Raw genomic sequence first — 13,128 nt, forward strand, 5'->3', positions numbered from 1 at the left:
GGGGAATAAGAAGAGTCCAGTCCTGTATCGGGGTCCGGCCCGCCCGCACCAGCCCTCCGAGGCGCACAAGTGGGAAATGGGGAGGCTGGCTAAGAGGCCTCCGGGAGGTGGCTCGGAAGGTGGACAGGCAAAGCGCCCTGGGGTGGGACTGTGGGGGCGAGCCGGAGGGGAGATGGCAGCCAGGCGCTTGGAAACGGCGTGAGCCAAACAAAGATGAATGAGGCGTTAGGGTCTAGAGACTCCCGGGATGCAGTCGAGGGGGCGACGGCCTGTCAATGCCAGGGGAGGGGTACTGACGTATGGGATAGACGGAGGGAACCCGGGGACTCCCTACTCGCGGGGTGCTCCCCAGCCCCGCCCACACCTGCGCTGAGGCCCCGCCCCTGCCTATCCATTGGCTGGACCCGCCGCCCTTCAGACGAGCCCCCGGGGCCCGCCCCTAACCCCGTTCTGTGTCTCTTAGCGCTGGGGCCACCGCAGCAGCTCCACTGTGCCAGGCTTCCCGCCGTCGACCGCGCGGTGCGCCGTCCGCCCGCCGATTGCTGGCGTGGGGCCGCCCGGCGCTGGCTCAGGGCGGACCATGCGCCCGCCGAGCCCGCTGCGGGTCCGCTGGCTCTGCCTGCTGGCCGGCGCCCTCGCCTACGCCCTCCGCCCCGCGGTGAGTGTTCGCCGGGCCACCTAGATTCCCGGCAACTGGGGTAGAGTAGGGGCGGTGGGAGAACGGCTGTCTGTGCGCACGCCTTTGTGAAGGGAATAAGGGCACGGAACACCCGGTCTCGCCTCCCCGCTCCGCCTCGGACCGGATCTAGACCCGAGGGGAGGGGTCTCGGTCGCGCCTAGTTCCTCCCAGCACAGCCTGGAGCCCGCTCGGCGGGGCGGTCTGGAACACCGGTGGGGGTCTTGGGGGGGGGGGAGCGGTGGATGCGGAAGGGCTCCGCACTTGCCTTCCGTGTTGTGGCTGCGGGTGTGCGTGAGGCGGCGAGGTCAGCAGGTGCAGGATTAGGGACTGTGGTTGATTGAAATAGACGGTCTGGTAGACAGTGGGCGGGAGGAAGCATGTGAGGATCATCCTTGTGTGCTGTGACAGTTTAGAGGTATTTGTGGGGCGTTGTGTGTTACGTAGAAGAGTAACGTCTCAGCGGCAGAACCAGCACTGGGGACCCCCAGGACCTGGGAAGGGACTTCGGGGATCAGGTGAATGATAAGCAGGCCCTTCCTGTGCCGTCTCCCTGAGCAGAGGTGGAAAATGGGGAGCCCAAGGTGGAAGGTGGTAGGCAATAAGGGCAATTAGGGGTGTTTAGCAGGAAGGGACAGCCACTAGCATAGGGAAGGCTGACAAGGAGCAAACAGCCAACAAGCAGTGGCCCCCTCTTCCTCAGCCTTCTGCTTCATCCCTGCATGGGTATGTGTATGCCCCTGACCAGTGCCAGCATGCCCCACGTGTGGGTGTGCCTGTGTGTGTCTGTGTATGGCTTACCGAGGCTGCAGGGCAGATCCCAGTTGAGGCAGGAGATGCATGGATAACCTCCCTCTGAGATCAGGGAAGAACTCAAGACTCACTGCGTCTACCCATTTTACAGATGGGCAAAGTGAGGCCCAACAACACTGGAGCCACACCTGTCCCCTACCAATCAGACCTGGACTGAGGTTGACTTTCTCTCTGGCCCTACCCCAGGGCTTGAGGAATCGGGGATTGCTGCTTGTGCAGAGCCTAAACCCCAGGTGGGCTCCAGCTCCAAGTTGGCTGGTGGGAGGGCGGACTATATTGATCTAATCTCCTCTACCTCCCTTACTGTCATCCCCACCAGGGCAGGGATCTGTGTTTCCATCTACTGATACCTTGCACGCCCTGGGAATGGGGAGCTCATTGCCTGTCCTGGGAGCAGAGCTTATAACCATTCACAAGAGCTTCCCCTCCTTTTGTTGCTATCCATGAGACCCACCTCCTGAGCACTCAAAGCCCTACCAAGTTCAGGACCCAAGGCCACAGCTCGGACACCACTTACAGCCACTTCGGTATCATGGAGCCTCCAGGCTTCACCAGCAATCCTCTGGCTCTCCCAACCGTGGTCTCCGGCCACTCGAATTCTCCTTGCCTGGGCCAGGTACCTTGGGACCACCACTGTCACCCCATTCCCCAACCCCTGGAGGCTTTTCGGCCCAAGTGAAGAGCAGTTTTAGCAAGGCCTCCTATCGTGCTAGATCACATGTGTCCCCACCTCTAGGGACAGTCCAAGTCTGGCTCCTCCAATGCCTATCCTGCCCTGTCTTTCCACACCTTATTCACTTTTTACGCAACACCAGCTCCTCCTATGGAGAGCCTTCCCTGATTGCTCCAGCCCACTCAGCCCTCTTTCCTCTGACACCTCCCTTCAGGCCTGCTCACCTCCCAGCCTGGGCACTTCTGACCATCCCATGGGATCAAGGGCTGAGGTCTCTCCCCATCCATGTCCCCCACAGCCCAGTGCAGGGCTGCGCCCCCAGAGGGAGGAGAAGGGACTCAGCCAGGACTGGGTGAGGGCAGGCTGGAGAGAGGGGCCCTGGTTCCCTCTACTTCTCCCCACCAACCACTTGCTCCCCCTATTAATGAACATCAGGCAATCCTGTTCCAGCCGGACTCAAGGTGGGGGGTTGGGGGGGGGCGGTTGCTGAGTTATCAGAGTCATAAAATGGCAGCTGCAAAGTTCAGTTTGAAGGCCCAAGGCCTTATCACTCCTGTTTATGGTGCCCTGACCTCAGCCTGGAACGGGAAAAATCTCTAAACAGGGAAGCAAAAGAAAAGGGAAGAAAACCTCCAGTGTCTCAAAGAGGAAGTCCGCCCCAAGGCCACCCGTCAGGCCTTCCACTGCTCCTACCCCCTGGACAGCAGGCACAGGGGCTCCTCACTGGTGGCAGAACTGCTCTGGGCAATGCCCAGCCCAATGGTGGGGGGAGGGGTGTCACAGAGGAGGGGCAGACTCAAGCCTGCCCTAGGCAGATTCTTAGGCTGGTAGGGAAGTGCAGAGCCAGTGACCCAGGTGAAGAAGAGCCCAGATGTGGGGTGCAGCCTCCCAGAAGCGGGTCTCTGAGAGGAGCAGTCAGGGAAGGCTCCCTGGAGGAGGCAGGACAATGCCCTGAAGAGTTCCACAAAATGGGCCAAACTTCCACTTGAAATCATAAAACAGCCTCTGTTGGCAGGACCAGTGGGCCTGACCTCAGAAGGAGGAGGAAACCCCCAGGTTTCCCCAGAGGCAGCATGGCCCAGGAGTAGGGGGAGGCTGGCTCCTCTAACTCCTCTGTGAGGCAGGTAGCTGACCACCTGTTCCTGAAGGCCTCACCTCGCCACGGGCATCCTGCCCCAGCCATCTGCCTCTGCCTCTCCAGAGGCTGTCCGCAGCTGCGCAGGCCCTCCTGGCCCCCTGTGGGCTTTAGGAAGCATGGCTGAGGCTGGGTCAGGCCTCTTCCTCAAGCAAAGTGACCACCTCAGTGGCCAGCCCAGGACTTGCGGGGCCTGTGCTGGAAGAGCGGGCTCCCGTCCGACATTCCCACTCTCCCATCCTGGTGCGTCAAGTCTCAGCCTTCCGAGACATTTCTGGAGCTTCCTTGAGAAGCCCGAGTCAGGGCCAGGAAACCTGGTCTTCATCCCACTCCATGACCATGGCCAGCTGGCCCTGAGAACTCGTGGGATCTCTGGAAGAACCCCAGTTTCCTCATCACAAAAGGGAGGGTGAGAAGCCTTGGCCCACCGTGCAGGAGAAATGGGCAGGGGCCTGGGCTGGAGGCCAGCTCCACCCCTGAGTGGGACATAATCTTGCCCGTGAGCCTGGGGACTCTGAAACGGGCTTGGTCTTCCAGTCAGAACTCCCGTGACACCTGAAGGAGACAAAGTGCTGAGTGAGCTGTGTGACAGGTCATTCTTTCCTCCTGATCCCCAGCTCAGGAGCCCTGTGGACCCCTATTCAGCCTTCTTTGCCACCATCTGCCCAGGAGTCCCCAGGGTTGGTGGGCATCCTGAGGACAGAGGGTGTACTCATGAAGTGGCCAGAGAATTGGGGCAGGGGTGGGGACCACGGGGGGAAGGCTTCAGGCCCAGAGAAGCTATGGCTCCTCTCACAGAGGCCTTGGTGGTAGGTGGTGGGCTTCCCCACATGGTGGGCAGCCTCCACCCCCCATGGTAGCTCAGCCTGGGTGGGCGGAGCCTGCCACCTGCCTAGGCCCCTCACTGTGGTCCCTCTGGCTATGGATGCAGGAATGGGGCCAGGGGACTAGACGAAGCCCTTTCCTTTCTCCCTGTCCCTTCTCAGCCTCCCAGACCCCAGCCTCCCCTGCATGACTTCCCAACACAAAGCCGCTGGCCGTGCACCCAGGAAAATGTGCAGTATGTGAAAACCCTCACACACCTTAGGTGTATTTCAGAAAAAGTGAAACACAGTTGACTCTCTCCACCACGTTACGGGGTTTATTTATTTGGAAAATTTCAAACATGCCCAAAAAAGTAGAAAATGGTATGATGAACATGGAAATACCCATTGCTTTGGAGTGACATCAGGAAAATGTTAGTATAGGAATTTCTAGTATTCATTCCCTTCCGATTCCTGGTTTTGACAGTTATTAGCCTTTAAAAATTAACATTTGCATCATTTGCTTTTCTGGTTGAAATATTTTAGGAGAAATTCTAGACATCATGACCTTTTACCCCAAAGGATTTTAAGATGAATCTCTAAAACCAAAAGGACAGTCTCCTGTAGAACTATGAGACCATCATCACAACTAACAAACTTAAAAGTGTTCCTTAATATCTAATATTCCAATCTCTTCAGGAAGCATTGAATCAAGCAGATGAGTGGTGATATTAGCAGGGGTTTTGGTCTTATTGCAAAGAGCTGTCCTGCCTGTGTCTTGCTGGGACTGCAGAGCCTCGAGCCGGGCTTCCCTGGCCAGGTCCGTCCTTCTATGCACCCCTGTCATGATGTGAGTCCATATCTCTCAGGAAGTGCCTCTTACTCTCTCCAAAACAAGTTCTTCCTGCGCAGCAGGTCATCAGAGGAGGGAGAGAGGTCACCCACTAACCCCTGTGTTTTGTGGCTCCCTGTTCTGGTACCCAGCCCTCGGCAGGTGTTCCCAACACCGACGCCACCCATGGACACCATGTTTGTAAACTGAGTCCTCTTTCCCTAGAGATGCCCAAGGTGGCTTTCCAGGGGCAGAGGATGTAAAACTGAGTCCCTGCTGACCCTGCTTTGCTGGCCATTCCCACCAGGATCCTCTGCATAGAAATCCTGGAAGACTTCATGCTCCTGAGTAAAACTTGCAAGAAAAGCCCTTAGATGGGACCAGGCTTCACCCCAAGCTGAATGGCTTCTCTGGTAGCAAAAGCCCTTGTCCTGGCACCAGTCTGAGCTATGGGAAGTTCTCTGCCCCAAGCCCACACCTGCACCTCTGTGTCTCCACCTCTTCCTCACTAACCACCTCTGTACACATGCTAGTTCGAATCCCACTCTCCTACCAGCCAGAGCCCCGCCTTCCCCACAGGGAGATGTGGTTGGCGAAATATTGATGTGCAAAGAGGGGAAGATTCAGACTACTGGCGAAAGGATGTAAAAATACAGGGCAAGGAAGAGAAATGACTACAGTATGGAGTGAGGGGGACTCCCAGACTGGAAACCTCTCCTCTGGTGGGCACAGCTGCCACGTGTCAGCAGGCGGGACATTCCCACTGCCTGACCCTATGCAGGGTGTTAGGCTCTGGCTAGACTAGGGTCTGGTGATGACAGGCCAGCCTGGCATGAGCGGCTGGGCTGGGGCTCTGGCAATGACTGCGAACGTCTTAGTAGTCTCCTACTGTACTTCACATGTGACATTTGACACAACCCTGGAAGAGGGTGGTCCTGTCCTTGTGCCCATGTACAGATGAGGTGGGGTAACCTGACCAACGAGGTCACCCATTCCGGAAGTGATAGACAGTCTGATTCCAGACCCTGTGGGCTTAACTAGGTTCCTCTGTCTCTCTAAGTAAGGGGAGCCGCTTCTTCCAAAGTGGCTACGGTATGCCACATGCTGCCCTGGGACTTTTTTTTTTTTTTTAAGTATATTTTATTGATTATGTTGTTACAATACTTCCAGTTTTTTCCCCCTTTGCTCCCCTCTGCCCAATACCCCCCCTTCCCCCAGCAATCCCACCCACCTTAGTTCATGTCCACAGGTCGTACATATAAGTTCTTTGGCTTCACCCTTTCCTATATTATTCTTAACTTCCCCCTGTCTATTTTGTACCAACTGATTATGCTTTGTAATTCCTGCACCATTTCCCCATTTCTTCCCCTCCCCCCTCCCAGCTGATAACCCTCCGAATGATCCCCGTACCTATGGTTCTGTTCCTATTCTGGTTTGCTTAGCTGAATTTTGTTTTTATTTTTTAGATTCAGTTTTTAATAGTTGTGAGTTTGTTGTCATTTTAGTATTCATAGTTTTGATCTTCTTTTTCTTAAATAAGTCCCTTTAACATTTCATATAATAATGGCTTGGTGATGATGAGCTCTTTTAGCTTTATCTTGTCTGGGAAGCACTTCATCTGCCCTTCCATTCTAAATGATAGCTTTGCTGGATAGAGTAATCTTGGTTGTAGGTCCTTGCTTTTCATCACACTGTATACTTCTTTCCACTCCCTTCTTGCCTGCAAAGTTTCTTTTAAGAAATCAGCTGATAGTCTTATAGGCACCCCCTTGTAGGTAACTCTCTGCTTTTCTCTTGCTGCTTTTAAGGTTCTCTCTTTATCTTTCACCTTTGGCATTTTCGTTATGATGTGTCTTGGTGTGGTCCTCCTTGGGTCTAGCTTGTTTGGGACTCTGTGCTTCCTGGACTTGTATGTCTATTTCTGTCGCCAAATTTGGGGAGTTTTCCTTCATTATTTTTCACATAAGCAAGCTTTCAATTTCTTGCTCTTCCTCTTCTTCTGGCACCCCTATGATTCAGATGTTGGCACATTTAAAGTTGTCCCAGATGTTCCTAAGCCTCTCCTCATTTTTTTAAATTCTCGTTTCCTCATTCTGTACTGGCTGACTGTTTTTTTCTTCCTTATGTTCCAAATCATTGATTTGAACCCCGGTTTCCTTCCCTTCACCATTGGTTTTGTGTGGATTTTCTTTCATTTCATTTAACATAGCCTTCACTTCGTGTCTTATTCGTCTGCCATACTTAAGGATATCTGTCAAGCCTGTGAACATCTTTATCACCAGTGTTTTTAATTCTGCATCTGTTAGGCTGGCTATCTCCTCATTGCTCTATTCTCCCACTGGAACCTTGATCCGTTCCCCCTTTTGGGCCATACTTCTCTGTCTTCTCATTCTGACAGACTCCTGTGTTTGTTTGCCTTTGTGTCTTAGGTAGAGTTGTTGCTCTTGCTACGTTGTAAGGGGCAGAGCCTTAGGTATTCATCAGTTCAGGGCAACCTGTTTCACCACGCTGTGGCGCTGTGTGTGTGGGAGGGGTCAGAGAGAGAACAATGCCACTTGTTCAGCATTTGTTCCATTTCCAGGCCCTTCTCCCACTTCCATATGGGCCTGATGCCTCTTTAGCTGTTGCCCTGGCCGTCGTTCCCACAATGGGTGGGTCTGTGGACGTTCTAGGACCATGGGTACCCTTTAAACAAGTGGACTCTGCTGAGAGACTGGCAGTTTCTTCCTCCACCCCAACCCCCACTGGTCTGCACAGTCAGAAGCAATGAGGCTTGATTTTCCCTGGTGCTGGGACCATGGGCTGCGCAGTCTGGTCTGGTACTGGGAGTGCTCCCAGGTGTCCCTCCTGACTTTTTAAAACATGTGACTGCGTTTTCCACCAGCCTGCCACTGCAGCCCCTGCTGCTGCCACCACACTGCGTCCTCTCCACCCTGGCTCTACCCCTCCTGCCTGTCTGGATGAGTATTTCTTCCTTATATCTTTGTTTGTTGGACTTCCATGCAGGTTTATTTTCTGGAACTTCTGGTTGTCTCTAGTTTTGAGGTAGTTGTATTCCTTCTTAGTTGTGGAGGGAGACCCAGCATGTCTGTCTACACCTCCATCTTGGCCGGAAGTCCTTGCCCTGGGACTTTAAAGATAGTTTTTAATGAGTTACATGCACAAATAGGAAGTAACAGCTCAGGGAATTGTCACACATGTGTATTCCTGTGTAGCCATCACCCAGATCTAGTGATTGCAGTTCTTATGACCATCCTCCAGAGTTCCCCTTGTGTCCCTTCCCAATAAGATGAGGTCCGATTTCAACTTCTTTCATGACTTCTGGATTCCATACTCTACCTCACCTTCCCGTGTCCCCCCACTACACTCAGCACCCCTCCTTTCTCCTCTTGCTCCTCTTGCTCCTCTTGCCACTGCCTCCTCTGATGCAAAAATCTCAGCTGCTTACCGACTCCAACACAGAAGTCAAAATGAAGGGAAAGCCAGGGAAACTGGCTTATGGTCCTGTGGGCCATTCTCTCTGGGTCCTCAGTGTCCCCCTGTTATTGCAATCGGCCTGAGCTTAAATAAATTATGGGATAGGAGACAGTAATGGGGAAATGGTAAGTGGGGACACTCCAGAGCCCCCTAGCCTCTTCTTTCCAATCCCAGCCTCCTCCAACCATTCCCAACAGGATAAAGCCCTCTTTTGACAAACCTCAGAAGCACAAATCATCCACGGCGGCTCCCAGTGTTTGGTAATTTGCAGGCAGGAGGTTCTTTCTCCTGTCTCACCTAATCCAGCCTGCTGCATTGTAGACACTTCTGAGGCCAGCTGCTCCTCAGAAGGACTCCTGTTAGCCCGGCACGCTGACTCTGACGCCCTCGGCTCCTCCTGCCACAGTTGCCGGCCCAATGAGACTGGGGTTCTGATTCAAGGCCAGTTGCTGTGCGCTCAGGCTGCCCTTGAGGGCAGTGGGTATGGCCCACAGCATGTGTGCTGGGCCCACCCTATCTTTCCGAGCCCCTTGTATGTAACAGCTTCAAATCCCACATCTTCAGTCTCCCCAGCCTGTGCCCCAAATCTCAGGAACCCCATATGCAGAGGAGAGGCTGTAGGGTTTTCTTCCAAGCCCTTTGCAATGGGGATAGAGAGCAGGGGGCTCAGCTGAGCAGGTGGAATTAACAAACTGGTTAATCCCAAACTTTGGTTGACAGGCTTCTCCTGCCAACCCTCTGTTAGTCACCTCCCACATCCAGCCAACACCATGGCAGGGGACACAGATGACCAAGATTGAAGGGATGCTGTGGACTCCCTCGCTCTTGCCTAGGTCCCTTCTGGGCTCAGGAACTCCTGTCATAGAGAAGGCGTTGGGGACCCAGGATGTCCTGAAACTGTCTAGCCTCAAACCCAACTGTCAGGGCAGGCTGACTTTAAGCCCAGCACAGGAATTGGTGGGGGCTTGGGAGAAAACCCTGCTTTCTCCTCTCCACCTGGGACGTCAGGCAACAAGTTGGGAGATACAGACATTGGTGGGATTAGGAAAGGCCTTGAATGGCAGTTTTGAAGTATGGGCTTTGACTCCCAGGCCATGGGAACCATTAGAGATTTGAGGCAGGAGAATGAGGATGGGGATACACGTTATATAAAGATCCCTCTGGTTGTACGTGTTGGGGCTGAAAGTGACTGTACCAGTCCAGGCAGGAAGTGATGAGGCCTGGCCCTTCTTTGTATCTCCCAGCTTGTCTCCTGATGCCTCTGGGGCCCCTTGCTGCGGCCATAGCAGGCATCTTGCAACCTGGAATGTACTGGGCATTTTCATGCCTTCCTGCTTCTGTACACATGGCTCCTCCTTTCTGGAATGTTCTTACTCCACCTCTAATTGTCCAGCTCCTACCCATCCTCAAAGGCCCTCCCATCTCTGCTACCCATTCTCTATGAAGTCCATGCCCCAGCTATATCCTACCCTGGAACCCTTCCAAGGATCAGCAGGCTTGCCTGTATCCGGCTGGGAATTTTCCAACTTTATGTGTCTGGAGTCCAGAGGGATAATGAGGATGTTTAGAATAGGGAAATAAGTGGAAGAGGAAGTCCAAAGTCTGCCTGAATTCCTCAGTGATAAGGGCTGGAGGGAGCTGCCATAGCCCCAAACCCCAAAGGGCAATGGTTGACCAGATACCCCGAGGCGAGGTGGTGGAGAAGGATTGATGCAGTCCAGACTGGTGATCAGATGTTTTGGTCCCTTCTGGGATCGTGCATTTGCTGGGTGACCTCAGCCCTCCTTGGGTTTCTGTTTTCTCTACCCTTCTCCCGATGGGGCCCAGCACTCAAGTACATTGTGGTGAAGTCAGAGCTCATCTTCCAGACCACCCCCACTTTATTCAGAGACACCCCCAAATCCCAGGATACTCTGGGCACTCCTACCCCCTCTGCAAACTGCCCTTCGGGAAGGGCTATATGACTGTGCTGCTGGGGCACTGGGGGTAGCAGGGCTGGCTAGAGAAGTTGACCCAACGCCCTCCCACTCTGGGATGGCAGACAGAGGTTGCCAGGAATCCTCTGATCGCTCAGGGATCAGAAGAGAAATGTTATTGGTCAAACAGCATGACCACAGCCCTGGCTTAAGAAGGCCCAGCAAGTGAGGGTGTCAGTTGTCCGGTCCTCAGAGCACAAGACTGGACTCTTTTGGTCACGGGGACAGAAAATGCACCTGGCTCAACTGGTAAAGAAAGGTATTGATTCGTGTTGCTGGAAGCAGGGCTGGTTTCAGGCATGGCCGCACTCAGGGGCTCAGAACATGTTAAGCGGACCCAACTTTTCTCCATCCTTCTATGCTGCCATTAGCTGTGTCGCCTTTGTCATTGTGTTCTACTTGGTGACAAGATGATGGTAGTAGCTCTAGAGCCTGCATCCCTTGAGGTTTCCAGTCCAGTGGGGAAAAACAAATCCATTTGCCTAATTGCTTAATTCAGAGTCCCAGGAATGAGCCTCCTGACTCTGAATAGCCTGACCTGGGCCATGTGCCGGACACCATGGACAGGAATGTTCTGACAGGCTCAAGTCTGATCACATGTTGATCCCCTGGAAGAGGGACCATCAGAACCCATGAACTAGGAGTGGGGAAGGAGTTGGCTTGCTAGGTAGAGTTGAGGACATGACACCCGAGGAGGGCAGAGGGTGGTAGACAGCAGCAACAACAGATGTCCACGACCATCCATGTTGTGGAAGGTAAGAGGTGAGAACGGGCAGGAGAGGCAGGAAAGACTGGGAAGGGGCCAGAAGGCAGAATGAACCCTGTTTGCTGGGGGCTGAGGACGGACTTTGGGGGAAAAGCATGCTCCAGGCAAGCAAGATGGTGGGACACAACCTGAAGTGGCCAGTCCCCAGGTTCCTTTTCCAGAGACCGCTTCTGGGATCCATCTGGCCACCCCTCTTCCCGTGCCTGAGCCAGCCACAGATCCCTTCAGACAGAGCATCTGGGGTGTTTCAGTCTGGATGACCCTATGTGCAAGAGAGGAAGCACGTGACCCCTAAGAGGGACCACAGCACATTTCCTTGAGGTCCCACATCCTTTCCTTTCAACAGTTATACAAATAACTATATCCTGTCCATAACAGAGCCATGTTACTTTCAATATACCAAGTGGTAAATGACTTACCAGTTAATGTCTTTACACCAATTGGCTGGTAAAGTTAATGGCCTGAGATGGAAGCCATGGTCCCTGTGTGGTTTCTGGGTCTGTATCTGAAAGACAACCTGGACAAGGAGGCTTTCCCTCGGATCTGGACCCAGTCAGCGGTGGTGCTCAGCTGGGGCAGCTGGGGACCTCCGTGACCATGAGGCTCCACCAAAGCTTTCAACAAGGGATGAGAGAGCTGTTGAGGTGGAAGGGACTCAGCTGTGTGACCCCCGGGCACTGAGTTGTCTGGCTTCCACTTGGACCCCCCTGCCTCTACAGCAGCGGAGAGCTAGCTCACTGGTACCTAGGGTGCTTATCCCTCCGAGGGGTCGACTCACTTAGAACAGTGGTCCAAGTCACACTCTTGGTGCCTACAGGCTAGACGGGGACCCCCTTAAAAGAAGGAAATAAGGGGAAACCCCTCCAATCTATGTCTCCCCATAGCCCCACTATAAGAACGCTTTGAGTCAGCAGGGGAAGTGATCAAGGCTCATTCAGCCTGCAGGGAAACTGAGGCCCCAGGAGGTGAAGACCTTGTCCCAGGGCGGGAAGGACATGCTGGAAGAGACACTGGGAATCTCTGATTCTGGAGCCGTCTTGCTGGTGTCTCCTCCCCCACCTCCCAGCCCTGTTTGGGACTGTGACATTCTCCTGCCAAGGCAGAGATGAGGAAATTGACATGGGGTTGCTGAGGGCAACAGCCACATCCCTAAAGCCAAAGAGACAGACAACAGCTGCCATCAGCCCAGCGGTTCCTCCATGGAGGACATCTCCCACCCTTAGCCACCCAACGGCCCCCAAGACCCGAGTTTTCCTGGGCATCCATCACCCCTACTCACATGTTGGCTCCAGTGCCAGTGTCCCCCTGGCCCACAGAGATGGTCCCAGCTGCAGGGAAGGGGAGGGGAGGAGCTTGAGCTTTCTCATGCCTTCTCCCCACTTCCCAGAGGCAGAGGAGGCCTGGTCGGGTGGCGAGCCAGCCTAGAAGGTCTTCTCCCACTTCCCTAAACCTCTCCTCCTTAGGTCTGATTCAGCTTGAATTATTCAAAAGCTAAGAAGGAGGCAGCTGAGGTCTGGGCAAGGAGGGCTAGTGTGCCCTTCCTAGATGGTGACCCAGGGGACTGAGCAGTTTCCTAGAATGGGGACAGAGGCTGGAAGATGCAGCCAGACTCCTGGATTCCTCCCAAGTCTGGCTCCAACCCCTGTAATGAGGTAGCAGTCGCTGGGCTCCACTTGGCCATAGGGACTGAGGCAGGGACAGAGGACTCCCAGCCCTCCCACCAAGCTGGACAATGGCAGAGTCCCATGGGCCAGCTCTGGGCTCCAAGGAGAGGCCCTCTCAGCTCTCACTTCTGTCCACAAAGAAACAAAGTTGTTATAGTCACCAGACTGTTGGGGGAGCCACCGAGAAACCATGACAGGGTCCTCAAGGCAGACCAAGCTGTGGGGACAATGAACACAATGTGGGTCAGATCCAGGTCAGGGTCGGAGGGTCGGACCTTGCTGGAGCCGTGCTTCTGGAGTCTGCGGACGGCAC

At 54.1% G+C, this 13,128-nt stretch overlaps 1 protein-coding gene across 1 annotated transcript in view; it reads left to right on the top strand.

Annotated features, from left to right (window-relative positions):
- The first annotated feature begins 485 nt into the window (after nt 1–485).
- The window catches only part of VIPR1 (vasoactive intestinal peptide receptor 1), a 30,716-nt gene continuing 18,073 nt past the window's right edge, over nt 486–13,128 (top strand). The window contains exon 1 of the mRNA XM_090284572.1: nt 486–658. Coding sequence (XP_090140698.1) covers nt 581–658 — 78 coding nt within the window. The 5' untranslated portion in view covers nt 486–580. The remainder of the gene's footprint in view (nt 659–13,128) is intronic.

Source organism: Furipterus horrens, unplaced genomic scaffold (genome assembly GCF_987537825.1).
Source record: "Furipterus horrens unplaced genomic scaffold, mFurHor1.1.pri manual_scaffold_7, whole genome shotgun sequence".
NCBI lineage: Eukaryota > Metazoa > Chordata > Mammalia > Chiroptera > Furipteridae > Furipterus > Furipterus horrens.